The sequence below is a fragment of the Cololabis saira genome, chromosome 3 (genome assembly GCF_033807715.1).
Source record: "Cololabis saira isolate AMF1-May2022 chromosome 3, fColSai1.1, whole genome shotgun sequence".
In the NCBI taxonomy this organism is placed as follows: Eukaryota; Metazoa; Chordata; class Actinopteri; order Beloniformes; family Belonidae; genus Cololabis; species Cololabis saira.
This window is the reverse complement of record NC_084589.1, coordinates 28,088,356-28,115,168: the sequence shown is the minus strand read 5'-3', so window position 1 is coordinate 28,115,168 and position 26,813 is coordinate 28,088,356. Positions and strand designations below refer to the sequence as shown.

Genomic DNA, 26,813 nt, shown 5'->3' with positions numbered 1-26,813 from the left:
AAAACACGTCACTGAGCAGGGATTTGTGTGCCGTGGATGTGGATGTGTGTGTGTACTCGGGGAGAATGCGTCTCCCCCCGCCCCCCCCGCGGGAGCAGCGCGCTCCTGCCCGACGCTTCCACTATTTCTCCCACGCTGAGCCTAATGCTGCGTTCCATTTACCTCGGAAGTCGGAACTGGGAACTGGGAATGACGTCACAGCCGAGTTATCAGCGTTCCAGTTACAAAGTAGGAAAACAAGTTTGTAGTTCGCATATACCACATGAAAAATGTAAATTACACTATAGCAGCATATATATGCCGAACAATACTTGTATACGACTGATTTAGTGTGACCAAAACTAGAATGAAGTGCTACGAATTTTTACAGAGCTCTCTTCTACTGTTTACAACCGGGGCAGCCATCTTGGAATGTGAACTCGGAGGTGGTGAAGACTCTCCCACTTTCCCAGTGGGAAATCCCACTTCGAGGGGCGTTCCAGTTGAAAATTCCGACTGGGAACTGGGAAATCCCCACTTCCGAGGACAAATGGAACGCGGCATAATGCAGGCAACTTGTCGCATCTCACAAAAAAAGAATGAAGAAATGAATGAAGAAGAGGGCAACGTCAGCACGGACACATGGTGTATTCTTGCAGCATGTTTTTGCTACAAGATGAGCGGGTTTAAACCCCTCGCACCCCCCTCATTTCCTCTCTGTCAGACTGAGGAGAATGGTCTGGATGTGCTTATTGGAGCGTGTGCTTGTGCGCGCAGCGGGCTCTGCGTTTGTAAGTAACCTATTAAACACAGCCAGGTTACACGTCCGGAGACGTGGGTATTTCTCTATTCTCCTTCTTCTTTTTCGTGTCGATAATATTTTGCCGGAGCGCTAGTGGAAACCCCCTCCCGATTAGTGATGCTGCTGCTGATGATGATGATGATGATGGGGGCCGTTCTGGGAAACGGAGAAAGAGCGCAACCCTGCAGAGGAAGCGTTAAATCATGGCATCACATATCTAAAGGTCAATATCGGCGTGTCAGCGTGGGCAGACATGAAGCACGATCTTTGTAATATTTGTGGTAATTAGCTATTATCGTTTTTATTTAATCAAATCTCATTAACCGCGGAAATTTTCCCTCTTTGCGATGCGGTCTCGGCTATGTCATCCATAGCTATGAAAATGGAGCCGGTGCACTCACAAAGCAGTTATGATGCACAAAAGAAAAAAAAGAAAAAAGTGAGCGCAGAATGACCTTCAATCGCTTTGAAATGGCTTTAGTGCACCCCCAATCCACACACACACACACACACACACACACACACACACACACACACACACACACACACACACACACACACACACACACACACACACACACACACACACACACACACACACACACACACACACACACTGAAACACACGCACACGTTCGCGCAGAAAGGGGGAGAGGAAGAGCTGAATCGAGCTAATACAGAGTGACAGGTCTTTCATGCAGTAATGGTGATGGTGAAAAGAGAGATCCACTCAACCCGCACAGCTGCACGCACACGTGAACTGAAACACACACACATACAAGCATATGAAAAGACCAAAACACACAAAAAAGTGAGTTATTATAACAGAAATGTCTCTACGGGAGCACAGGAAGCATTTAGGCTGATTACAGTCCTTTACACCATGCAGTCCTGTGTTTTTCTTCGGGAGAAACACTCACACACTCACACACTCACACACTCACACACAGAACATCTGACAGTCAGACAACAGAGCGTGCAGACTGTTTATTGACCAGTGGATGTTTGACTCAGCTCTCACCAGCCCCCTATTACACACTTGTGTTTACATCAGGACTTTGGTTTTCATTTAATCTTGCCATTTCAAAATGAAAGTTACTATTTATTTTTGTATGTCTTGGGGTTTTACCTGTCTGTGTTTACTAGATGACATCTGGGTTAAGCTCCAGCCCCCTAGTGACCCCAAGCGAGTGTGGATGATGGATGGATGAAAACATCCTGGAGTTTATGTCTGTTGCTCAGACAGTAAAGACATAGCTGACTACATGTTGCAGAATTTTCTCTGTCTTTGTCCAAAATATAGCATTTCTTTCTTACTGTGTTGCCTAACATTGTGTCTCGTTCATCATTAAGCTATTTTACATCATAAATTCCTTAAATGTTTTAATTCTACATTTTAGTTTCTGTATATGAGACTAAAGTATAACCTTCAGACAAAGCATATGCCAACAAATGCAGTCACACACAAGCACATGCCGTACAGCTCTCTGATCAATTGTTGCCCTCTGGCTGTGGTGGCTTGCCTGACTGAAGAGGGAGTCTCGTTAACAGCCAATGGTTCACTGCAGTGCAGTGTTCATCACTTCCAATGGTTCCTTCCTGCACACGGACCAGCTGGAGTAATTATATGCAAAGTGTGTACATAATTAGTTAGGCATTAGTCTTCCACTATAATCTTATAAAAGGAGCAAAACTGATTAAACAAGACATGATCATGTATGAATCATGTGAAGAGAAAATGTAGTCACGTGAAAATTGAAATACATTCTTCCCCAAAGACAAGATTGTGCATATCATTAAATAAAAAGTTGTCTTATTAGGTGATAGACCTAAATGCAACATCAGATGAACGACACATGACATGTTACAGCGATGCCATTATTTAATTTTAAATGTATCAATAGAATGCAGGTATTCAATAACAACCTTTAGCGAAATAAAGAAAACTAATAGTAAGTTTTTGGTCACTCTTTTTTTTACAATTTGTTGCAGCTTGTGGGCATTTCTTTATTTACAGCTCTCTAAAGGTCCCGTCACAGACCGAGGTCTGGACTTTTACAGAGACATTCCAACACGCTGAGACTATGTTGTTTATCTGCTGATGTGCTTGGGGTAACTATCCTTCTGGAAAGACTTAAAGCAGCACTATGTAACTTTTCCACCTTAATATAATATTTCCAGAGTCATTGTGATGGTACATCAACTTCCAACAGGTTTAATGACACCTCTGTCATGGTCTGAGGGGTCTGTATCGCCTTCACTGGCACTATGCAACTTTGAGGTGGATGGTAGGAACCCTTCCACACTAATGGTAAAGCACTACCGCTTTTGTCCAAAGGAGCCGCCAAACTCAACAAAAGCTGAAAGTTACATTGTGCTGCTTTAAGCTGCTGGCCAAATACCCTCACATTTGACTCAAGTGATCAGGAGAAGCTCCTAACAGCCTCAGTGACTAAACGGTGTCCAGTTCCTGTGACTACAGAACAAGTTTAAACCATCAACCTACCATCACCATCCTTGACAGTGGCTATGAGGTCATTATACGAATATGCCGTTTTCTTGGTTTGTTTTTATACCAAACAAGGCATTGGTAGCTTTGGTCAAACCTTTCCACTCCAGTGGGATCTTCCCTCAGGAGACGTAATCAGAAGTCTTCCCGAAGTCTTGCTTTCAGAAGAATCTAAAGTAGAGATGACAGACTGATCATCTGATCAGTTATTCCCCAGGTTGCTATTTATCCTCTAACAAATATTCCTGTCCTTATTACAATAAAGATTTAGATAGTTTTTTAAACATTGTTTCTGCATTTTTGCCAAGTATTTGCTCAATAAACCAGAAAAACGTGTCATGTGTAGATGTTCAGAGGCCATTTTAAACACATTTTAAGGCTCTGATGATTTTTTGTTTAATTTAAAACATGTCCTGACACACGAAACATTAGAAACGGAAAATGGTTTTGCATTTCTGAGGGAGAAAACAATGTATATTAACTCATGTTTCAAATTTTATTAATATAAAGTAAATTACATATGTCAACTCTTTAAGAACAGTGATTTTATCATCGTTTCTACTGAATCATGTTATCTCAGATTATACAGCAGCAGTCTTATTGAAGCATTGGGAAGCATTTATTTTACTTTTGTTTTGTTTTTGTGTTTTTTTTAGTTCCTAAGAGGGTCTTAAGCAAGGGCACAAAGCTTTATGCAGAAGGAAGCTACACTCCTTTATATAACCACATACAGGCAAAGAAAAAGGTTGAGGATACAGAGGGGAAAAAGAAGAATATGGATAAAAAAGTAAATAAATGCTGCCGTTTAAGAAATATTGTTAAATGGTTCCAGAAACTAAAAGAGAGAAGTTATTAATGTAGAGGAGAACAGAGTCTCCTATTTTCTACAGGTCATGATGGAGTCACACAGTACTCTAAAGGTCAATGTAGCAGATTTTAATTAGAAAGCGCTGATGGATATTGGCCGCAGAAATATTTTTGATCTTCTTCAAAAGCCACTGCCAAAGTGCCTGTGAGCAAGGCACTTTTCCCTCTAACTAACAGCAGTCAACAGCATGGGGCTGCGCTTATGCTGGATTTTAGCTCAAACAACAAAACAGGTAAATATATGAGACTTCATACATACAAAAAAGGTCAGTGATATATCAGAAAGGCCAGATCGTATTTGTCCATGTGAGTCTCTCATTTCTATCCAGCATGAGTTTGTTTCCCCTTCTGAACTATGGCCATGATTAAACCAGCAAGTTCTCAATGACACAGTCATCTAACTCACATTATAAAAACATATATCAACATAATAGTGTTCCTTAAAACAAAGAAGACATAATAATTGTAAATTAAATTGATGCGCTGATATTTCTGATCTTGCTGTGCAATATTCTAAAGTATAAGAAGAACTACTTGAACTGAGTATTATGTTTTCAAATGTCTGCAAAATCTCTTCTGCAATTAAACCCCCACATTTAATCTGTGATTAAGATGCAGTATAAACAAACTAAAAGTTCATTCTCTCTTAGAAAAGGAGATACAATGAAGTTAGATGATTAGCTGATTATTCTATTGATTCATTTGCAGGCGTCTTGCTTACCTTTTAATTGGTCTGTATGTTTGTGGTGTCAAGCCTCTAATATGCTAATTTAAGCATGCAGTGTAATAGAAAGCTCCTTTTTGGGTGCAAAACTGCTTTTAAAAAAAGTTTTTTTGTCCTGATATTTTGTGAAGACATGGATGCTGGAGATAATTGACAATGAATCTTATCTTTTGTTTCTAACACAGCTGAAAAAAAAATAGAATAAATAATAATAAAAAGTATTTGAGTATTTAATCTGTACAAATTGTTCAGACACTATATAAACACTATGGTAATTATGCTGTCACAAAATATAAGACTGAGGAGCCTCTGTTGAACATAAAGTGCGCATTTTTACGTTTGACAAGGTTGGTTGGCAATAAACCCTAATCAAATCCCAACACTGAGTAATATTTCAGACCGAAGAAACACCCGATCATGTTTTGCAGAGGGCTGTGCTTGCTGTATATTGGAATAAAACAAACAAAAAGTGTAAATTCAGTGAAAAGATAAATGGAGGACCTGCAAATCCCAAACAGTAGTATTTTTGTTTAAACAGTAGTATAAATGTAATGACTACCTTCATCATGTGGGTTTCACAGATAGACCAACAGCTACAAAGCCTTACAAAACATTCTCAAACAGTCCTTAAAGTACAGTTGATCCTTCATTTCATGATAATTTACTACTCTGGATGGACAACATTTTAATTTATCTCCTCTGCCTCAAGCAGTAACACACAGTGCAGGTCAATTAACACAAGATAACATGAGTAGTGGGTGAGACACCTGGTCCAGAGTCAGTGAACGGCCGTGGCCGCTAGAGGGCGCCATAGTCCTGTAACGGGGAAGGGTGGTTCCTCCTCCACAGCAGCAGCTCTGCATTCAGCGGGCGTGTTGCTGCTTTCATGTGCTTGTAGTAGTCTCTTCATCTCCAGCAAAATGAGTCCGACGTTTTTCTTGATTTGATTTTGATTGGGTTGTTTATAATTTACTCGTGTGCAATTATGTACAAGTTAAAAATGTGTGTTTTTAACAATTATATAAAACAATAAGTTATCCGTAAGATAATTCATAATCACTTTTCTCTGCTTTTTCTTTTTTAAACAAAGTTAAACAACATTCGTATACTGTACAATGTGATTTCAAAATGACTTTGTAATTAATATTTTTAGATAATCATTCTGAAAACGCCATCTTGACATTGTAAGTAATGGACATTTAGGATTTGGTAAAAACACACATAATCCATGTATTGGCATGAACTGTAAAAAACTGTGCATTCTCAGTATTGGAAAATCTGTGTTTTGCATTGTACATTTCCAAGTGCATACAAATTTCCCGCAGCACTGCAGTATTTTGGTATTTTACTGCAGCCTCTTGCTCTCGCTCCTTCTCCCACCCTTGTATCTTCTCTGCCACTCAACCTAACCTCTTACGTCTTTCTAGGAAACATTTTCCCCCTGTTTGACTTTGACAACGTGAAATTATTATTTTCCTCTTCCCATTTCATTCATATTTGTTTCTCGCAGTCCATCACAGTCTCTGGAAAATATTTGCAGCTTTGTAAAATAATCTCTTTCAGCTTCCACAACTGTTGTTATTGGTTCGTAACGTCCCAAAAGCCACACTTCCAACTTGCGCATCCCTCTACTCCCATTTCAACTTCCAAAGATGTGTGATCCAAGCTCAGGATTTGCTCAAATCCAAATGTCGATATACAGTACAGGTGATTATGAAGAGTCAGTCTCTGCCTCTCCTTCTGAAGCTCCCTCTTCCTAACAGGGGGAGGCGCTCATGTGCACATGTGTGTGATAGTGAGGGGGTGGTATGGGGGATGGAGGCATGGCCATTGGAAGAGCTTGCCCCTGGGGGTGTGAGGAGTGTGACCTGGGCAGGGTTTGTGTGGACGGATAGCCGAGAGACTGCGGCTGCATCTGCATCTGGTAGCTCCCAGGAGAAGAAGAAATAGATGGTGGGCTGTCCTGACCGCAGACTTGGAGACTGCTCTTTTGTGGTGCTGGCGGTGTCTGGTTAAGCTGAATGGAGATGTCGCTGGAGGCCTCTGAGGTGCTGCGTCCTCTCTTCGGGGGAGGCCAAGAGGACTCCGGGTGGAGGTACTGGCCGCTGTAGTCGCTGCTGTCAGACAGGCGGGGACGGTAGATGGCAGGGTGAGGGCGATACATCTCTTCCTCTGCGTAACGCTTCATGAACAGATAGACTGAGAGCACCCCAGCACCCTGAGAGATCACACAGGAAAAGAAATCAAACAACACTGATGGGGAGATTTTACATTCTAAAGAAACAGTTCGACGTGAAAATAAAACGTAAAGTGACAAAGGACGAGCATAAAGTGATGATAAAGTAGTTATGTAAGTGCTCATATATTTAAACTTGTAACAAATAAATTCCAAGGTAAAGAAAAAAAAGTAAAACAAAAGATGCATAGAAAGTGGAGGAGAGAGTTCGTGCAGAGTGAAAGGCCTGCTGCAGCACCATCGCAGCAGCGCTGCTGCTGGGAAAGAGGCAGTTGCAGAAGGAGGAGAGGGAAGGAAGGGAGGAGGGGAGATAAGCTGAGGATTCACATAAAACTGCACCAAGCAGGGATTCACGCATGAGCACAGATGCTCTAAAACCCTGCAGTTCCTCATCATAACCAATCATCGCTCACATTACCTCTAGAATACCAACCACAGCACACACAGCAACCAGCACCAGGACCGCAGGCATTAATATACACTGTGCATTGCGTGGTTGAGAAAACAGAAGTGCGTGTGCGCAGTCACACTCACTTTAAGACATTTTTCACGCTACCACACACATAGTCCACACTGACCTCTTTGAGTAAGAAGGAAGAGGCAGCGAAGGCAAAGGACCAGCCGTAGTGGTAATTGAAGAACTGCTCGGGCTCCCTGGGCCGGTTCATCACCTCATCATTAATACTGGAGATGTAGAGCACCAGGCCCACAACCAGACTGAGGCCTGCACGCAGCACATTAACGATGACAGAGAGTCAGAGAAAGAGAAAGAGTCAGATACAAGTCACGTCATAATATAGTGATCCAGACGGCTGCACCAGATTAGCCAGAGAAAGGAGGTGATATGGAGTGATCATGAACACCAATTAGCTTCCAAATGCTAAGAAAGATGAAGAGATGGGAGAGACATGAAGGAGAGAGAGAGAGAGAGAGAGAGAGAGAGAGAGAGAGAGAGAGAGAGAGAGAGAGAGAGAGAGAGAGAGAGAGAGAGAGAGAGAGAGAGAGAGAGAGAGAGAGAGAGAGAGAGAGAGAGTTAAATAACAAATGAGAGGACTCTTCTTTAAAATGATTAAAGAAGATTGAAATTCTTGATGGGGTAACGTGATGGCAAAGATGGAGCCAATTTTTTTATGACTGGATGTTGTGAAGCATTCAAAAAATTTGCTGGTAAATCCAGTTAGAACCGTTACTTACAATCCACACAGTCCTTCCAACTCACATTACTAGGCAGCATTTTCATCCCAGTCACATCCTCGTCATTACAATATTTCCTCATTACGTTAATTAACAACATATCTCAGGTGGCACATTACACCTCTCTGAAAACAATTGCTGCGGCAAATTAGAAGCACACAGGGATCATGTCTTGCAGACCTGCAGATATCATTTAAATTAAATGATGTCTTTCTTTACAAATCCCAAGAACTATTCATTTAATATGCTTTACCTCGTCTTGACTTGTAAAGAAAACATTTAATTTCTCCTGAAAATTACATATAAAGACTTGGACGGAACATATTTTGATCCTTTTTACCAAATCTTTCAACTGGCACAATTGCAGAGGCACATCTACAACGTGTCCATAGTCCAGCTGTGTCTAATTGAATTTATGAACCACAGGCAAACATTTGTAGAAACTATGACAATTAGTGATCTATACCAGAAAGAAAGCACAGCCATTAGGAGGAGGATCTTTACCCTCTTTACACTCCCTGCTATGACTCTCTCCACCGTAAAGTCTCTGACAGCATGGAGAGCAACTTGTCACTAGTCATGCAACTTTTCGGTCAATGGACACAAATCTGCAGCTTTAAATTACCTGAAAAAATAAGACTTAGAGTTTTTAAATGGAAAGACTTTTGAAGACAACAACTTACGAAACAATTGCATGGATTTTTTTAAGGATTTTTTTTAATGTCGCAAACCTGAAATCTGACATTTATACAGTTCATATGGACATTTAGAAAATTGAAACAAGACTTTTATGTCAGTCTAACCCTAAAAATAATTTGGCTGTAAAAGATAAGAGGTTTATGAAAATGGCAACCCACTCACGAATTTCCTTTAGCGCCTTCTGTCTTTCTTTTCTTTCAACTTTTTGAAAGACAGTTTTGCGGCCGAATCATAATATTCATCCACAATTCTCACAAGCCTCTTGCACACAAGGACTTCAAGGTGGGACATTTTCATCAAAAGTCTGTCCCTTTGTGTGTGTGAACAACCTTGAGGTGGAACAGCGAGACATTGACTCCAGTTCTGCCTTGGAAGGTAGTAGTAGGGGCAAAACAGGAGGCAGATGAGCTCGGTGGGTAATGTGTGCCGGCGTTGAAGAACATACAACTTTTAGTGGTTGTAGAACAGCTTTTCGGTTCCGTTTAGGCTTCACAAGAACAGCTTTATGTGCAGATATAACAAAAGGGTTGTGTGTAAGAGGCTACAGCCAGTTGGTTTCACCTCTGTAGCACCATTGTTCCACCTCCATGTGCTGTGTGAACAAGCTACAGCGTAACATTTCGTTGAGCCACTTCTTTGCCTTTGGAGGTAGTAACAGCAAACCTGCAATGCAGAAGATACCCCTCCTATCAGCAGTTCCCCACGACTCCAATTATTCTGCGCTGCTGACAAGCTGTGTATAATCATTCACTGATGCGGCGTGGCATCACCCGTGGAATAGTGTTTAATATGTTGCAAGAGTGGGCAAGTGGACATGATGTCATATGTGAGTACATGTGAACATCCTCATGTAGCAGACTGGACTGAGATAAACACCAATATGACAATGTTTCAGGATGTAAGCTGCATCTCTGTAGAAAACTGATCAGGGAAACCATAGTAGCTCAAATTTTGCACCTTCACTGTGAAATGGTGACATTTTCCACAACCTTTTTCATGTTCCGTCATGAAATAGGGGGCGAGCCAGAAGCTTATGTTTGATTTTATTCTTCTTGTTGCTGAAACGGTCAAAAAAAAGTACTTTGATGTTTATTTTATTGGTCTTTTTCTGAATTTCGAATAATGTATGAGGGGGTAGAAGAGGGTGTAAGCAGGTCCATCATCGTAAAGACCTGTGGAGGAGAAAGCGTGATGGTCTGGGGCTTTTCTGCTGGATTCACGGTTGGTGATTTGTAAAGAGCGAGAAGCACCCTGCACCAAAAAGGCATTCTGCAGCATTCTGCATCACCACACAGTACCCTCTCTGGTATGATCACGGTTGGTCAGGGGTTCATCCTGCCAAAAGATAATGACCCAAAACATAAGTCCAGGCTATGGTGGCTCTACCTTGGGAAAAAAGAACAAGATCGTAAGCTTGAGTGGCCAACTCCACCTCCAGACTTAACCCCCATCGAGCTGGTCTGAGATGAACTGCACAGAAGAGTGAAAGAAAAACAACCTTCAAGTGTCACATTTAGGGGAACATCTGCAACAGAGTTGGGAAGAACATTTGATTTCCATTGTAGAAAGAATGCCAAAGAAGAAGTCTGTTCAACTGTTAGCTCTGCCAAATATGGCACCTTTGATGTTTTCAGAACACATTGTAGTTCACAAATTCAATTCGATTTAGTTCAGATTTATTTACATACAAATATCCTCTCAAGGCACTTCAACAGCACAAATTAATTCTATTCAAATTAATTCTTTAAACTCAGCTGTTTAGGCTCTATGCTTTCATTTCAGAGTAAAATGAGACAATGCAGACATTTCAATAATAACTAGTGAAGTGGGGGTATTCTAGAGCTTTTGACCAGTAGTGTGTGTGTGTGTGTGTGTGTGTGTGTGTGTGTGTGTGTGTGTGTGTGTGTGTGTGTGTGTGTGTGTGTGTGTGTGTGTGTGTGTGTGTGTGTGTCCAACAATGATCAGTGGTGTATAAAGGATACTTTCCTGAGGTCATTTTCTCTGCGCGACACCTACTGTTGAATATGAAAACTGCAGCAATTGAAGTCCAGCTCAAGATCTTATTGTAATGCTTATGCTGGTGTAATGACGTCAACATTTGCTTGCACAGGGACCAAGGCATCAAGCATAATCCTGGCTTTAGTCTTTCCAAACAGGAAATGTGAAACTCTGCCAGGGAATAATTGGTCAAAGAAAGTACCCTACCCAATGCAATATTGCAAAGAAACTACAGTTGTAGTTGTAGTTGTGTTATTGTTATTATTATTATTTTAGTTGTGTTGTTATTATTATAAAAACGTGTCTGTGGTAAGCTTAGAGAATAATGCATTAAGGAAGCGGTAGACCAGGTACCAAATGTGCACAGAAACACTGGCACCTGATAAAGAGAAAAGCGCTGGTGTAGCATACCTGTCAGTACCTCATGGTAGAGCGGGCACACAGATGCCGTCCCTCATAAAAGATACATGACAGCCTGGAGGCAAATGATGAAAGCACAGATTTTGCTAAGATTTCTAACAGTTTATTGAACAAACCAGGCACTGCGCAGGACCTTATTAATGCTGTTCCAACGCCCAAGCAGGGTGACAGCAGCATTTTCTTTGTGAATGTCCTTGTGTGATTGGAGCTGAAGGGTTAGTCAAGATAGATTTAAAAAAAAGATAAAGAAAAATACCAGAATGCTAAGGATCCCAAACTAGTTGTATATTTCGGCAAGAAGAAACCATCAACACAGGAGTGGGAGTCAGTCAACAAAAAACCTGGAGCTAAACTCTGACTGACCTCGGGAAACAACTGAAAAGGGCTGTGTTTGGAAATGTTCATTTCATACTGACTGAAATTCAATGCTTCTGTCATAAAGAATGGAAAAAGCACCCAAAGGAAAGGTATGCCAAACTCTGGGAGCATCAGGAAATCACGCTGCCAAATATGCTTTCACTAAGTACTACTTGCAAACCCTGTTTTAATATTTCTACTGTGAAGAAATGAGTGTAGCTTGATCAGTACAATGAATCAACTTTATTTCAGAAGTCTGAATCAAAGACAGGAAACAGTATTGACAACCCTGAAGGGTGTCTGAACTCCCCATCAGCAGTGCATAAACGTTAAATGAAAACCACCTTTGTAGGAGTTTCTGCTATGGTAGGTCTCTGCAGCGGCACATTTAGGCGTGATGACACACAGACCTAGTCACATGGTGAAGGCAAATGCACTTTTGCTGCTGGTAGTATCTGGGTCTGTGTAAATAAATAAGATTAAGGCCTTTTGAGAACATGTTTCCATCCATCGTGTTCAGGGTCAAGGGGTGCTGGAGCCATTCCCATCTGTCACTGGGCCAAAAGGCAGGGGACTCCTGGCAGGTCACAACAAATACAGATTGACATAAAAGCTAAATGGACACGGACAAACTGTCTTCACTGGCTTGGGAATGTTATATGCATGAAATATAGCATATGACCAACTTAGGGAAACAAAAAAGAGAAAGAAATCAATATTCAAAGAGAGCTACATGCTGCAAACAACAAATATGAATATCTTTAAATTGATCTGCAACCCTGCCTTCGGAGCCCTGCAAAAACCACAGAGCTGTCAGGTGTGGTGCCCCTCACACCTAAGTGCTGTACTGTCAATTTAAAACTGAAAACCTATGGAAAATGCAGAAACTGTGCTGCTCGCAATCCCCAAGTGGAAGTAAATCTTTAGCCTCGCATCACCAGAAATAAAAAAAAAAAAACAAGGGGCACCTGCATGCATGTTGAAGTGAGAGAAGATGACAGCAAGACACCGTTGTGTGAGGGACAAATAAGAGACAGAGGTAAATATTTTAAGCTTGCACACATTCACAAGATGTCTGTGACGTCTTTGTTGGGAGGAGAGAGATAAAGAATTAAGTAAGAGGAAAGAGAGAGAGAGGAAGAGAACATCAGCCTCTAAGCAAGATTAAACATTTGTGGCTCCATGCTGAGTTTTCTTTTTTCCCCTCTTTTTTTCCATTCCATCTCCTACTCTGACTGCTGTAATATTAACCAGAACATGGTGTCACTGCACCCAATCTACAATACTCAGCGGATCACTGCCTCAATGATGCCAGCGGAGTATTCTGACAAATTCACACATACATTGCACCCACTGTGAGTCAGAAGTAATATACTCTGAATGAAGGGACAAGAGGGAAACGTGAGGAAAGAAAAAGGTAGGACGAAGGCGGGGTTTAGAGAGCGAGGTGTCGTGCAAAAAAATATCCATCCACTGATGAGCAGTTTGATGCTTTTGCCTCTTATTATCACCCTATTTGCAAAATACCTAATAAAGTTAAACACTGTGACACTTCCAGCACAGGCTATAAACATTATATAACCTATGTTACATAATACTTTGTATTCGGCTACACCCTTTATCACAGAGTCTCTGGAAATTGAAGCTATCACATTAGACTGCATTTGATTCTCCTCTGAGCTCTGCTTCCTCTCTCAAAAATGATTTAAGAAACAGCTTCAGAGAGCCCAGTTTCATTACTGATGCTTCTCCACAAGAAATGGGAACATTACAGCCATCTGCTGCTCAATAAGCTTAACTACAATAATGAAGAAACACCTTCTGGTCCTAATCAGGAACTGTTTTTTTATTCCAGTCACAGCAAAGGAAAAGTCCACCTCATGAAGATTCTGAAAGTTGATCCTGACACTTTTTCTGATGACGGCCTACGCGCCTGTATCACGAACCAGAAGTGGAGCCATAATGTACTATCTCTTTTGTGCGAATCAGGATACAATAGGATTACTGTAAGCAAGAGAGAAAAATCAGGAGAACATGAGTAACGGGTCCCACCTGAGAGGATGAAGAAGATTCCTGACACAAAAGCAAGGATGGTGCGCTGAGGCCGGATGTGTCCGATGTTGCTGATGACGAAGGCTGTGAAGACGAAGAGCAGCGATACCATTGGGAAAGGCGTAGCTGTACGGACCATCTCTGTGGAGACAAGCGGACACAGTATTAAAAACAGCTTACAGGACATGTCCTCAGACCTTTGAGTGAATGGTCACTTTGATGACGCCTAAAATGTTTTTAGGAAAGGTGAAGGTGAAGTTGAAGAACTGGCTTGAACTTGTACCATTAATACAAGGAAGCAAACGACAATCTGGCTGTATTTAGATAAGGCAAGGCAAGCTTATTTGTATAGAATATTTGAGCAACAAGACAATTCAAGGTGCTTTACATAATGAAAAGTGAAGAGAACAAAAAGAAAGGACACATGAGTTACAGTTACAGAGTTACAGTGCAATGGCATGATGAAGAATAGTTAGACTTAAGCCACAGCTACAGTGTAGTACTGAAATTAACATTGTTTAATCCATAATGGTTTAATCAGCCAAATGCAGCTATAAACATGAGTTTTTGACCTTTCTAACCTTTCTAGCCATTTACTGAAATGTGTGATTGCCTTTTAACCAAATCATTAATACAATCACAATGGTGAGGTTTTTGTTGGTGAATTTGAGATTATTTTCCACTAAATGATTAATTAAATAATTTACCTTTTGGATTTGGGGTATAAGGTTCTAGTTTCAGTACCCACAATCAATCAGCAGGGGGACACCCGCACATGTACGCATTACAATGTCAACATTTCACTCACTGAGGATGTTTGCAGTGTTTTCAGTGGTGATCTCTATATCAGGTTCAGTGAAGTATTCTGAAGCAACGCATCTCCCATTTTCGGCTCCTGTGAGAAAACAGAAAACGAAGAATGTTAGGTTTGCTTTTGGGGAGTGAAGTCAGTGATGCATGAAGAAGCCCAGATTTCCGCAGCACTGCTCCCAGGTAACAATCATATTTTGTGACAGCTCTAATTCCAGGGGCCACAAGGTCCCTCGCTTCCCTGTCTCCTATTCATTACTTTCTCACCCCACTTGCTAGTCTTTTCCATCTCTTTCTGCAAGTTTACTTTTGTGCGCACATATGCGCAAACAAGATTATTTGGATGAATGTGTTTGCATGTACATCAAAGTGTACACATAAATGGTGTTTGGTCTTCTTACCAGCTACAAAGCAAACCCTCCAGAGACCTGAATGGAGTGCCATCTTGACCTCCATGCTCTGATTCTGCTGCAGGATGATTCCCTCCACCATTATGAGCCAGTAGTCTGTGGACACAGCTACCCCTACCAGCAGCAGCCCGCAGGCCCCGAACACCGTGGACAGGATGGTCAATGCACGACTGCTGCACGAACTCATCTGGAGGGCAGAGTGACAGAGCGGGGGGTGTCAGAGGAGAACAGGGAGTGAACATCACAGCTATGAAAGGAATGATAAAAAAGAAAGGGTGATGAGGGTAGGTCACTGGAGATGGGGAAACCCTTTCGACAAACATGTGACTCTCACTCACAGGGACACACAGCTAAGGGCTATCCTCCTGTCTTGACTTGCTATTACTTAAAATGATTTAGTGACACACACACACACAGGCAACCAATCATGTTAAAGGTCGAACTGAAGCAAAAGTAACAGATGATGACTTTACCAATGAAGTTAGATAAGGATTTAAAAGATAAAAACAGAGACAGGAGGATAGAAGCCGGAAGCAGAGTGTGACTCACATACAGTCTTTCTGTGACTTCTGGTATGAAAGGAAGTGCTTCACTGCACATCCTTTCAGTATGCTGTCTGTATGGATTTATGAGACTCAGTGCGTGTGTGTAAATGCATGGGGTTGCTCTGCCGCTGGCCTCTACTTAATTTGGACCACTGTTCATTAGCATCAGCTTGACAAGCAATGGAGGATAAATGCATATGGGAAACAGAGAGAAGGGCTTTTTACTGTAATCATTTTGTTTGGTTATATGAAAATAAAATTTGGAGAATTATTATTATGCAGATTACCCCATATCCTGTAATTGTAGGGTTAATACTTGTATTTCTTTGATTATTTTCAGATGCAGCGTTTCAGTTGTAAAATCTTATTTCAACCCAGCTTATTTTGATTCCTTAAAGTTTTGGTTTTACTGAAATCTCCTTAAACCTCATCCTCTTATTGTCCTGCCTCAGTCCAAAAAGAAAAGAGAGAGATCTTGGCTCATCCAAGCTGCATTCAGCTTTTACACTGCACTAACCACACAGCAATAAGCCTAACAAGCAGGAGGGAGTGCTTACCAGACTTGTTTTGCCCAGGGTTTGGTCTCTCAGGCAACATAATGGCTGCCTTACCTTATTAGCAGAGGTTGTTAGTGCTGTAAAGAGAACGACTCACTGAAGAACAGCAGACATTTATAACTGCATGTCCTCTCTGTGCTAATTTACATGTTTTCCAAATAAGCATAAAGCGCGTTTTCCCGGTATATTTTAATTACTCTTTAAAGACTTTTCCAGGGTCATACACTTGGCAGAGATTTAATTGGGCACAATGAGCAGCAAATGAATATGCAGCTCTAGCTCACAGATTCAGAATGTCTGCCTTCAGAATGAAGCATCTGTCAGTGGCTGCACAGTTTTCCTGTGTGTGGATGTTGTCACTCTTATTGTCTCTTGCAGACATTTCTAAATTAAATATGACACTGCAATAACTATTGGAAAGATCGGAGTGATCCCAGTTACAGCTTTGAAGCAGGAGATGCAAATGACTGATCCTCAACCATTAAAAGGTTTACCAAAGAAAAAGGCCCACATCATTATCTGGACTGTACATGGACAGTGGAGAAATTGTAGACTAGTAAATTACTGTATCAGGATCACAGTTTTGCTGATCATATAACAATTCACGCCTCAGTCCATAAGTGTTAAAGAAGGTGACAGGAGTCAAATGAGGCATACGTGATGTAAAAGAGTTGCTTCAAGGTTTTGTGTGATGTGTTTCAGCGCTTTTCTTGGGCTTTCCAATGCTGTTCAGAGTTGTTATTTGGACATAGTGTACGAGTTTCACTGTTAGTAATAAAAAACATTAAATATTGCAGACGTAAGATAACAGATTTCTAAGCCTTTAAGTGAGAAGTTCACATTAAAAATACACATAAATACAATACATCATGTTAATTCTCACTAATTCATTTGAACTTTTATCAGCGACCTTTGAAGGAGCTGATAACAGAAACTTAACACAGCCATAAAAACACTTGATTATTCTTTTCTGTCTGTGTAATAAACATTTGAGCTTGTCTTAAGTGTAGGAACATAGAAACAGTCAATATGTGGCAAATCCTAAAGATTAAGCTTGGCCTCCTGGACAGACACCCTTATTTCCATGTAATGCAGCAACAGGGACGGACAGGGTTTCTTTTGTGTCTGAGGAGCAGTAATGTTAACAGAACTGGCTGGTGGGGAAAGGTGCACATCAGTAAAAGCCTCTGAGAACTGACACAGTTGAGCATCTGAAAAGCTAAAAGAAGAAGAAGATGTAAGAGCTCATTTACAAATGAAGCAGACTGATGTGAGATAAAAAAAAGTATGAGCAACTACTTACAATTTAAAAAAAACAGACTAGATAAACCATCAAAAACCACTGACATTGAAAAGAAAAGTTACAAGATTTACTTAAGGCTTGATGAAAATTGGCACTTTCACACTAGTGAACAGCAAGATATTTGTATGACTTCTTAAGTTTCACATCAGTTTCCTGCAGAACTTGTTTAAATGTTTTTTTTTTATTTAATCTAGGAACTTTGTACTGGACTCGAGGGAAGCCATTTGCGCCTTTATGAGTGAAGCAGAGAGTGTTACTGTGAGATCAAAACAACTCTGGAATGACGTACCATGGCTGGAAGCACGGATGAATGACATATTAAGATGACCAGCAAGGAGGCAGGCTAAGGAATGAACAGTCACACTGTCCAGCAGTTTATATGTGGTCAGAAATGAGTGTGAATCAGTTGGAGTGGTAAAAGTGCAGACACGAATGGATTTGCTGAGTTGCCAGGACCTCTTCAGCACCATGGAGAGCGCTGCCAGTCATAGAAGACACAATTACATCCATCCCTCCATTTACCCATCTCTGTGCCCGCTACATCCTTGTTCAGGGACTGGAACTTATGTCAGCTCTCATTGGGCAACATGTGAGCTGCAACCTGGACACACTGACAGTCCATTGGGCAACCAAATTACACAATTACCTTATGATGCCTAATAGAGCTGGATGAGCAAGTATTGAGCAAGCAAACTGTCTTTCTGTATTACCTCTCCATTTTTTTTTTCATATCATCTCTTGGAGAGGAGTTGTAGCATATTAAGAAATAAACATCTTAGATTTGGGGTGAGTGAATGAGAAAAAAACAGGGGAAATGCAGTTTCTCCATTATGAGTGATAACAATCCAACGTAAGTGCTCCGAGACAGCCTCCAGCTCCATCATTCAGAGAGCAATGAGCCAATTGAATTGGTTTGATAGGAGCCACAAGGGTGACAAAAGGTTTAATTCACTCTAATCTATCACAATCTACAGACTGACATTAGCTCTAAGGCTCTCGGGAAAAGAGACCGAGAAAAAGAGGGAGTGATGGATAGTAGGAAAGTACACAAAGATGTTAAAACATCGAAGCACAGAAAAACTCTCGGGAGGAACTGCTTGGAAAGAGTTTTTTCTTCTTTCTGGAGAGTGTTGCAGATGTGCAGGAGAAGACCTTGCCCCAAAAATGTGGAAGGGAACAGGGGCGTCAATTGGGTATGGCAAGGTATGGCAGCCGCCACACCTTGGCTTCAAGGGTTAAATGTAAATGTTTGTTTTTTCAAATACATTTATGTAATTACTCTGTCTCTTTGTATTGATTATTCTATTACTTAATACATATAGAATAACTACAAATGCAAATCAGAACAACATGATCGATTTCACTAGTTATTATACACTGCAAAAACTCAAAAGTTAAAAAAAATCTCATTACATTTAAGACAAAAACCACCATTTTCACCTGTTTCAAGTAGATTTTCACTTAAAATAAGTAGAAAAATCTGCCAGTGGAACAAGATTGTTTTGCTTGTAATGAGAAGATAAATCTTGTCCCACTGGCAGATGTTTCTACTTATTTCAAGTGAAAATTTACTTGAAACAGGTGAAAATGGTCAAATAACAGGTTATTTTTCTGGTAATGACTCTTGTTTTAAGTGTAATGAGATTTTTTGACTAAAAATTAGACATTTTAACTGGAAATAAGACAAATATTCCTTTTTTTTTGTGTTTTTGCAGTGAGCGAGACTGCATTTGAAAAAGTTCAAATTTTCTTGACCACACAGATCAGCTACATAGCAGACCTCTGTGATGAGTATTTGCTGGACGTGTTGATTGATACTAGTTAAGTTCTGTGACTCGTAACCTTGCCATACCTTAGCTTCCACTGAATTGACGCCAATGGAAGGGAATCGCAACATGGACGCGCACAACGGGAAAGAAAGCGCCTACAATGAACTAAAAGGTGTTCTTAAGCAACCAGGCTTCAGTGTTCAGCATCTCCAAATCAGGCTGAGCAATTCGATGAAATCACTCACATGGAAACAAATGACTTCATGAGGACCATACGTAGATATTATGACTCAGAAGGAGGGTTTGATCTCTGGGAGTACCTCAACTGCGGAGCCACAGTCCTAGATCATTCCCACACAAGAGAGCGGCTGAGAGAGTTGGAAATTCACACTTGCATTTCTGTCAACCGCATGTACAGTATTGAAACGACATCTGTGCCATGTGGTGGAAAATATGCACTTGAATTCCACGTCCCCACTTCCACATCCAAATAGCCCAGCGGACTGAACGAGGCAACGATATGCGCATTGGTTTGTGCAGAATCCCCCCTCCAAATATCTCCCACTCACGCGGGGAGTTTGGAGAGGATAAACACAGAGTGAGAAACATGCCAACTACTCAGATGGAAAATTGGAATCAAACTGTGAAAAGGAGAGCAGCTTAATTGGCTGTCAGGTTAAAACTATTTTTTTTCTTTCCAGGCGCTCTCAATTTAGCGGCTTTTCTTCACGCTGACACGACGCGAGGACGCGTTATGAATCCTGCTCTTTTCACAGCTGTCATCACACACATGCACACTCACAGCAACACACGTTTTATATTTTAAATGACTGAGTCACTGCTGCAAATCACACTGCTGGCAAGAAAAAGCAAGATACAGAGAAGGAGCAATACTCACGGTGCCACGAGAGTCGTGCGCACACGTTAGTGGCCAAGGAACCTCACACCAAGGAGACTCGCTGGGTTTGGATCTGTTTCTCTCTCCCTCCCTCTTGTTTCTTTCTTTTTTCTCGCTCTTCTCTTCTCCTCTGCGTGTGTTAACCCCTTACGGCCCCCTGCCCATCCTTTAAATCCCTCTTCGCTCCCCCTTGCAACTCAGTCTGTCCCAGGCACTGCGGTGGATCGCTCACTGAGCTACTTTGGCCACAGAGAGAAAGAGACAGATCCTGTAGCAGAGCAGCAGGAGAAGTGTTGGAGCGGGAGGGAGAGGGTGTGAGTGAAGCTGATTTATGCTCCTGCGTTACATCGACGCAGAGCCTACGGCGTAAGGTACGCGGCGACGCGCACCGTACGCCGTAGGCCACGCCGTAGTCTACGGCGTAGGCTCTGCGTTGGTGTAACGCGGAACCATAAATCAGCCTTTAGTGTCAGTTTGTGTGTGTGTGTGTGTGTGTGTGTGTGTGTGTGTGTGTGTGTGTGTGTGTGTGTGTGTGTGTTTGTGTGTGTGTGTGTCATGTCAAGACCACAGAATCACATCACATTTATTGCTTTATTTTTTAATCATTTCTTTTTATTGTTTTTCTTTACTCAATTTACATCACTCATTGTCAAGAATTTACTTAACATATTAATTTTTCCCATTTTTATTGTGTCTATTTGATTATATTTCAAACACCTATGAGTAAGGGGTCAGTCATCTATAAAGCGCATGATGTCATATAAAGTTTTAAATAATAACTTGCCTGATGTATTATATTTTTTAATAAAATATATACAATCGGTGTGTAATTTAATAGAAAACGTATCTACAGCATTTTATTTCAAATAAAAGTTGAAAAGTTTATTCAACTGCATAATTTCTGTAGGTGTGTAATCTGCTAAATTATGCTTCTGCAGGGGTGCCACTGTTGAAGATATTTTCAGGCTCAATAATACTTTTTTAAATAAAGAGTGTATTTCAATACATGAAATAAATATACAATAAATTAAATCGTATATAAAGTAATTTACAATAAACCCAAATATCAAAAAAGTCAAGAAAATCAGAAAAACAGCAAGGCATGGTGATGTACGTTTGAGATATGGTTGGGAAGGAGATTAAAATGCATAACTGTGGAATCACCAGAGAATATCAAATGCACTTTAATTGCAGTCCATTCAAATGAGTAGATGGATACAGATAAGTGCCAAGAACTGTGTACAGCCATCCTTCTTTCCTCTTGCCCCCTCCTCCTTTGTCCCCTGTGGTCTGTGTCCCTTTATTCTATTTTTAGCTGACAAGTGAAGGAATCCTATATTTTTAGCAACGATATCAATAGTCTACAGCACACTCTGACCTCAGGGCAAGAGCAAGAGAGAGTTAGAGTGGAAGTGGGTGAGAATGAGAGATCGGAGAAAGATAGAAGCAGAGGAGAATAGAGATGGAGGAAGAGGAGGCAGCGCTGCAGAAGAGGGATGATGTGATGTCACAGTGACAGAAAGTGATGAATTGCACGCACGACTCCAACCACTGAGCTCTGGGGGTTCACTTTCAGAGAAAGATCAGGCATCCAAGGTTGGACTTAATTCGTCCGATCAACATTGGTGGAATTAAGAAGATATTCTAATTCAGAAAAAATGTCAGTTTTATTTGCTGTGGGCTATGCTTCTGTTTGACTTTTTCAAGAACTATTACTGACCAGAAGTATGTTGCTGCCAGTGCAATTTATAATGCAATTTAAAGCAAATTGGCCATTACAGTAATTCATATGGGACTCACATTTACTTAAAAACATACCAATGCTAAATGTATATTCTAACAAGGTTGTGTTTAACAGAAAAATACACATTGATATTAAAGGTAAATTACTAAGATCATACAAAAGATTGATATGTTTAGCTAGGTTTATGCTCTAATCCATCTGACACTTCCACTGCTTGAACCTCAGAAGTAAAATAGCAGAATAAGACACAATATCAACAATCAGTAAAGGGCTATTTCAAATACATACTTGCTACAAAAATACATTCTGTTTGCAAGATTTAAAGAGTGCGACATAAAACAATGCTATAAAGCATTAATAGTGCAGAACTGACAGAAGAGACACTCAGTGAGACAGAGACATGAAGGGCGGGTGAGAAGAACAGAGGGAGGTGGGAAGTTGATGAGATTTTAATGTGAAGGTCAACTTGTTATAACTCAAGTCTCCACGGGGATATTAGTCCCATCTTGATGCTGGAAGGGCTGGATGGGGAGGTGGGCAGGGCAGGGGGAGGAGGAGAACGTGAGCGGCTGTTACAGAAGAGTAGGAGGAGGGAGTGAAAGCGAGACTACGGTCCCAGCGCAAACAGAGGGGTCAGCATCTTCTCTGCTGACAGGTGAGAGAGTGTGCCCATGCTGGATGTTGCACTGTTTTTTTGTTGCATATGTGTAAAAGTGAGGCAGTGAAAGAGAGCCATGTGGAGAACACAAAACAGAAGGGAGTGCATGTTTAAACAATATCACAAAAACAGGCACCTCATTTTTTCTTATTTCATGTTGTTTCTCAGTAAGTTTATTTCAATCTTATTTTTCCAGCACGCACAAAAATGTTAATAACTATAGGATAACTAAATAAGAGATGTATACATTATATATTATCATGTATTAATATCTATATATTGTATCTATTGGAAATGAGGAATGTGCTGCAACATTTGACTTCAACTCAGGCTGAGCTAAAAAAAAAAACAACAACAAAAAAACCTTCTATATCCTGACCATAAGTAAGAGGGAACCATCATTTTGCTCACACTGAATGTGAACATCAATTTAGGAAAATACATAAAAATCATGGTATTTTACAGAAAAAAACAAAACAAAGAAACAAAAAAACCCAACATGTGTAAACATATATGACTGTTAGGATGTTACAGCCACCTGCCCTGCTCAGCCAAATTCAAATTATAGCACTGGTAGTATTTTTTCCACGTATTGAACAGTCCCATTGAGCCTCGCTTCTAATTACTACCAATCAATGCTGTGAACATGTCATTACGCTGCAAAAAGCTTTCTGCCATACATCACACAAAGACATAAGTATATACCTGTTCAAGCTAACAAGACTCTTGTTTGTGAATTTATACAAAAATGTTTGCATTTTTCTAAAATTGCAACAAAAAAGTATTTGCAATAATATGAGGACATTTCTGTATTCTGCAAAGTGGATAAGCCTATTCCTGCAGCGTGACAGAAGAGACATGAAACAGTATATTAGAAGAATAATGCAGCTGAAATTAAGGTAGGGATGTGAGGACTTTCTTCCAGTGTCAATAAAGTGAAATAATGTGAGCATGAGCTGAGGGGGGGGGACTCCATTCACTGTCACATTGTGCTCACTGCACCAGTCATGCATGCCAGGGGATCAGCTGAGGTTGCAGTTGTGATCTTAAACCGAGAAGCTGAGTGAGGACGGAGGCATCTAACTGAGCGTTTTCACAGGATGCCTATATAATATATAATATCATATATATCTACATATAAGTATAAACAAACAACAAGACATGGCTACCAGCTCAGTTTGCTTCATAGTCAAGTGTCATTTAGGCAGCTGACAGCACGAGGTAAGTGTTCAGAAGTATTTAGACACATCTCATTGGAATTGATGAATAATCATTGAAATGGATACACTTTTAAACTTCACTATTAATATATATATATATATATATATATATATATATATATATATATATATATATATATATATATATATATATATATATATATATATATATATATATATATACCGTATTTTCTGAACTATAAGCCTCTACTTTTTTCCTAGGTTTTGAACCATGCAGCTAATACAAAGGTGCGGCTATTCTGTGGATTTTTCTTCCACCGCTAGGGGGAGTGCTAACCGGAATTAGAATAAAAACTAAGACAAAATAAATGCAAAGAAGCATACGCTACTGCTTCTTTAGCAGATAGAAGTAGGTAGAAGCAGATTTCAAACAGATAAATAGATAAATAAATAGCGGTTATTTTCTCTTGGTTCAGTCCAGTTTTAATCAGCAAAGTTGCTGCCGTGTTAAAAGACACTGTTAGGAAAGAATCTATTTAGGTACAAACATGTACATCATTTACAGTTAAAAATCGTTCTGTACATGTAGTAAATATCTAATCTAACACCATAAATATCTGCGGCTTGCATATCTTTTTTTTTTTTAAATAAAAGTGGGTGCGACTTATATACAGGTGCGGCTTGTATATCTTTTTTTATTGTTTTTTTAAAAATAGAGCGGGTGCGGCTTATATACAGGTGCGGCTTATAGTCCAGAAAATACGGTATATATATATATATATATATATATATATATATATATATATATATATGCATGCTGGTCAGTCATTTTGTTGGGGGGGGGGGCTTAAAAGAAGTGTTGCACACTGATGAAATGTCATTTTCAGCCAGTCATCTCAACTGTGTCTTCATCACTCCCCGCGGCTGATATCTACATTAAGATATTGGGAGTGATGGGACCAACAACTTAACGTGTTTCCTGACCCCAGACTTGATGCCTACAGGTGGATTTTGGAGCGGTGGTGGGAATTTGAGGCAAAGGAGTCTTAGCAGTTGTGCATTGGTTAGCAAGGTAAAAACGGGCATCTTCAAACTTTAAAATAGATGGATAAACTAGAGGGTGTAGCTTGAATGAAGCATGTAGGTGCAAGTGAGTACGATATTTGCTAAATTTACCTTCCCAAACGACCTCTGGAGTCACCTCGTTAATTGATCAGATTTTTCAAGTTTTCAGGCCTTTCTCAACATCAGAGCTCTGAAATGCATATGGAGCCAGCGTGTGCGACACTGTTTTAAGTTTTTTTTTTTTTACTTTTAAATATAAACAGATCTTTAAGGAAACATCTGTCATGGGAAATGATGAAAATGACTATTGTTTTGCATACTATGTCATCTGTATAGCAGTAAAAGCAAAATCTTGACAAGGAAAATGTCACAGATAAATCCCGTCTTCACACAACAGAGAATAACTTCAGTTATAGTAATGGAAAAGGTTGTAAAGTTAAACATGTTTATCTTCCTTGGATGACCTAGTTCTATTAAAAAAAACTAGCTGCATGCAAAGAGATTAATTTATGAAGTAAATACTATAGTATTCTTACATCAAGTTAAGAGACCTCTCAAAGACATCTGAGGTCCTATAATACTGCCATTATATGCAGTGTTGGCTCACACAAGGAAACTAATACATACTTACATCAGACATGGTGCTCAAATATCAAGGTGTCTTGGCATTTTCATGTAAACGTCAGAATTTGGTTGAGAGTTGTTTACACTCGCTGCTAGCTCTCAGGCTCAAATTCTCTGCTATAAAACTATTTGAAAGATAATAAGGGAATCTTGGGTGAGCAGGCTCGGGAGCCATTTTCAAACAGCAGTGAGAGGGGAGGGGGCAAAGTCTGGGTTGAGGAAGGAGAAGCCCTCGAAGTCTTCCTGATTGATGGCTGCAAGTATATCCGGATCAGACGGAGTGAGTACTGACGGAGCTGCTGTGAAGAACTTGTCAAAGTTCTCACCTTTTTTCCCACACTGCAGAAGAGAAGGTATGAACACAAAACATCTAGATTAGGACACATTTTTGCACATACACGCTGCTATCCACATTACACTTTTCATTATTGTCCTAAAAAAAAAACCTTGTACAAAAAAAGGCAGAATGTAAAAAAAGGTTTCTGAGGTATCTCCTTTACCTACCGACATCCTTAGGGGGCCACACTATTGTAAGAAGAAAGCTTGTCACACCTCCTTCCACCTACTTAACACCATCTGACAGCCGTTCTGCTGGATGACGTGAATCTCATTAGGCTAATGGTCCTGGCCTCTAACCCCTCAGCACACTGAGCCAAGTCTCGGCTCATCTCAGCGCCGGCCAGCAGGTCATCAAACTAGCTAGTGGCAGGGTAATGATGGGCTGTATTTGCATACAGTGGAGCAGAAAAACCACTGGGTCAGGAGGTCCTGTCTGTTATTTCTGGACTGTCTGTTTCTCAGCGCTGAGAACCAGCTCAAGTAAGGAAAGACAGAAAATGGAGCGGATTTAGAGGAGAGGGCGGGAGTGATGGAGAGTCGAGGAAGGAATAAAATAACCATTATAGTCAGGATGGAGGGAAAAAACATGCAGGGAAATGAGGGACGATGTGGGAGTGAAAGAAAGAAAGAAAGAAAGAAAGAAAGAAAGAAAGAAAGAAAGAAAGAAAGAAAGAAAGAAAGAAAGAAAGAAAGAAAGAAAGAAAGAAAGAAAGAAAGAAAGAAAGAAAGAAAGAAAGAAAGAAAGAAAGAAAGAAAGAAAGAAAGAAAGAAAGAAAGAAAGAAAGAAAGAAAGCTTGAACTGACACTTCTGGGTTTGAAGGGCGCTTGGATCTCCAGTCTCTCCAGACGGTCCCAGTCAATCCAGCGGAAGAACGGATGCTCCCTGATCTCCCTCTCTGCATCCTCTCCTGCACCCAGACGTTTGCCTGGGTGCTTCATCAGGAGCTGGGATAAAGGTGAGGATGATGTCAGTGAACCCAGCGGTATTTTAAAATATTGTGAAATATATATATATATATATATATATATATATATATATATATATATATATATACACATCACTCGCTGGATAA

At 40.4% G+C, this 26,813-nt stretch overlaps 2 protein-coding genes across 3 annotated transcripts in view; both read right to left on the bottom strand.

Moving 5' to 3' along the window:
• Nucleotides 1–3,845: 3,845 nt before the first annotated feature.
• cacng7b (calcium channel, voltage-dependent, gamma subunit 7b) lies at nt 3,846–20,327 on the bottom strand. Its single transcript, XM_061718420.1, has 6 exons — nt 20,130–20,327; nt 15,049–15,244; nt 14,646–14,732; nt 13,838–13,978; nt 7,696–7,841; nt 3,846–7,099 (listed from the first exon to the last, which is right to left on the bottom strand). The coding sequence occupies exons 2-6, from the start codon at nt 15,242–15,244 to the stop codon at nt 6,638–6,640; spliced, it is 1,032 nt and encodes a 343-aa protein (XP_061574404.1). The 5' UTR covers nt 20,130–20,327; the 3' UTR covers nt 3,846–6,637.
• A 4,222-nt stretch (nt 20,328–24,549) lies between these two features.
• Nucleotides 24,550–26,813, bottom strand: part of prkcg (protein kinase C, gamma) — a 41,880-nt gene continuing 39,616 nt past the window's right edge. For both annotated transcript variants that reach the window (XM_061717012.1, XM_061717011.1), the window contains exons 16-17: nt 26,545–26,685; nt 24,550–25,740 (exon numbers count right to left, since the gene is read on the bottom strand). In XM_061717012.1, the coding sequence (XP_061572996.1) occupies nt 25,579–25,740; nt 26,545–26,685 (303 nt within the window). In that variant the 3' untranslated portion in view covers nt 24,550–25,578. The remainder of the gene's footprint in view (nt 25,741–26,544; nt 26,686–26,813) is intronic.

What these genes read in the sequence shown, in the direction of transcription:
- cacng7b (XM_061718420.1), bottom strand. Translation starts at nt 15,244, where the DNA reads ATGAGTTCGTGCAGCAGTCGTGCATTGACCATCCTGTCCACGGTGTTC. An exon ending in GAGGGTTTGCTTTGTAGCTG is followed by an intron (nt 14,733 to 15,048) that starts GTAAGAAGACCA and finishes GTTTTCTCACAG; the next exon opens with GAGCCGAAAATGGGAGATGC. An exon ending in AATCTTCTTCATCCTCTCAG is followed by an intron (nt 7,842 to 13,837) that starts GTGGGACCCGTT and finishes TGCTGCGTGCAG; the next exon opens with GCCTCAGTCTGGTTGTGGGC.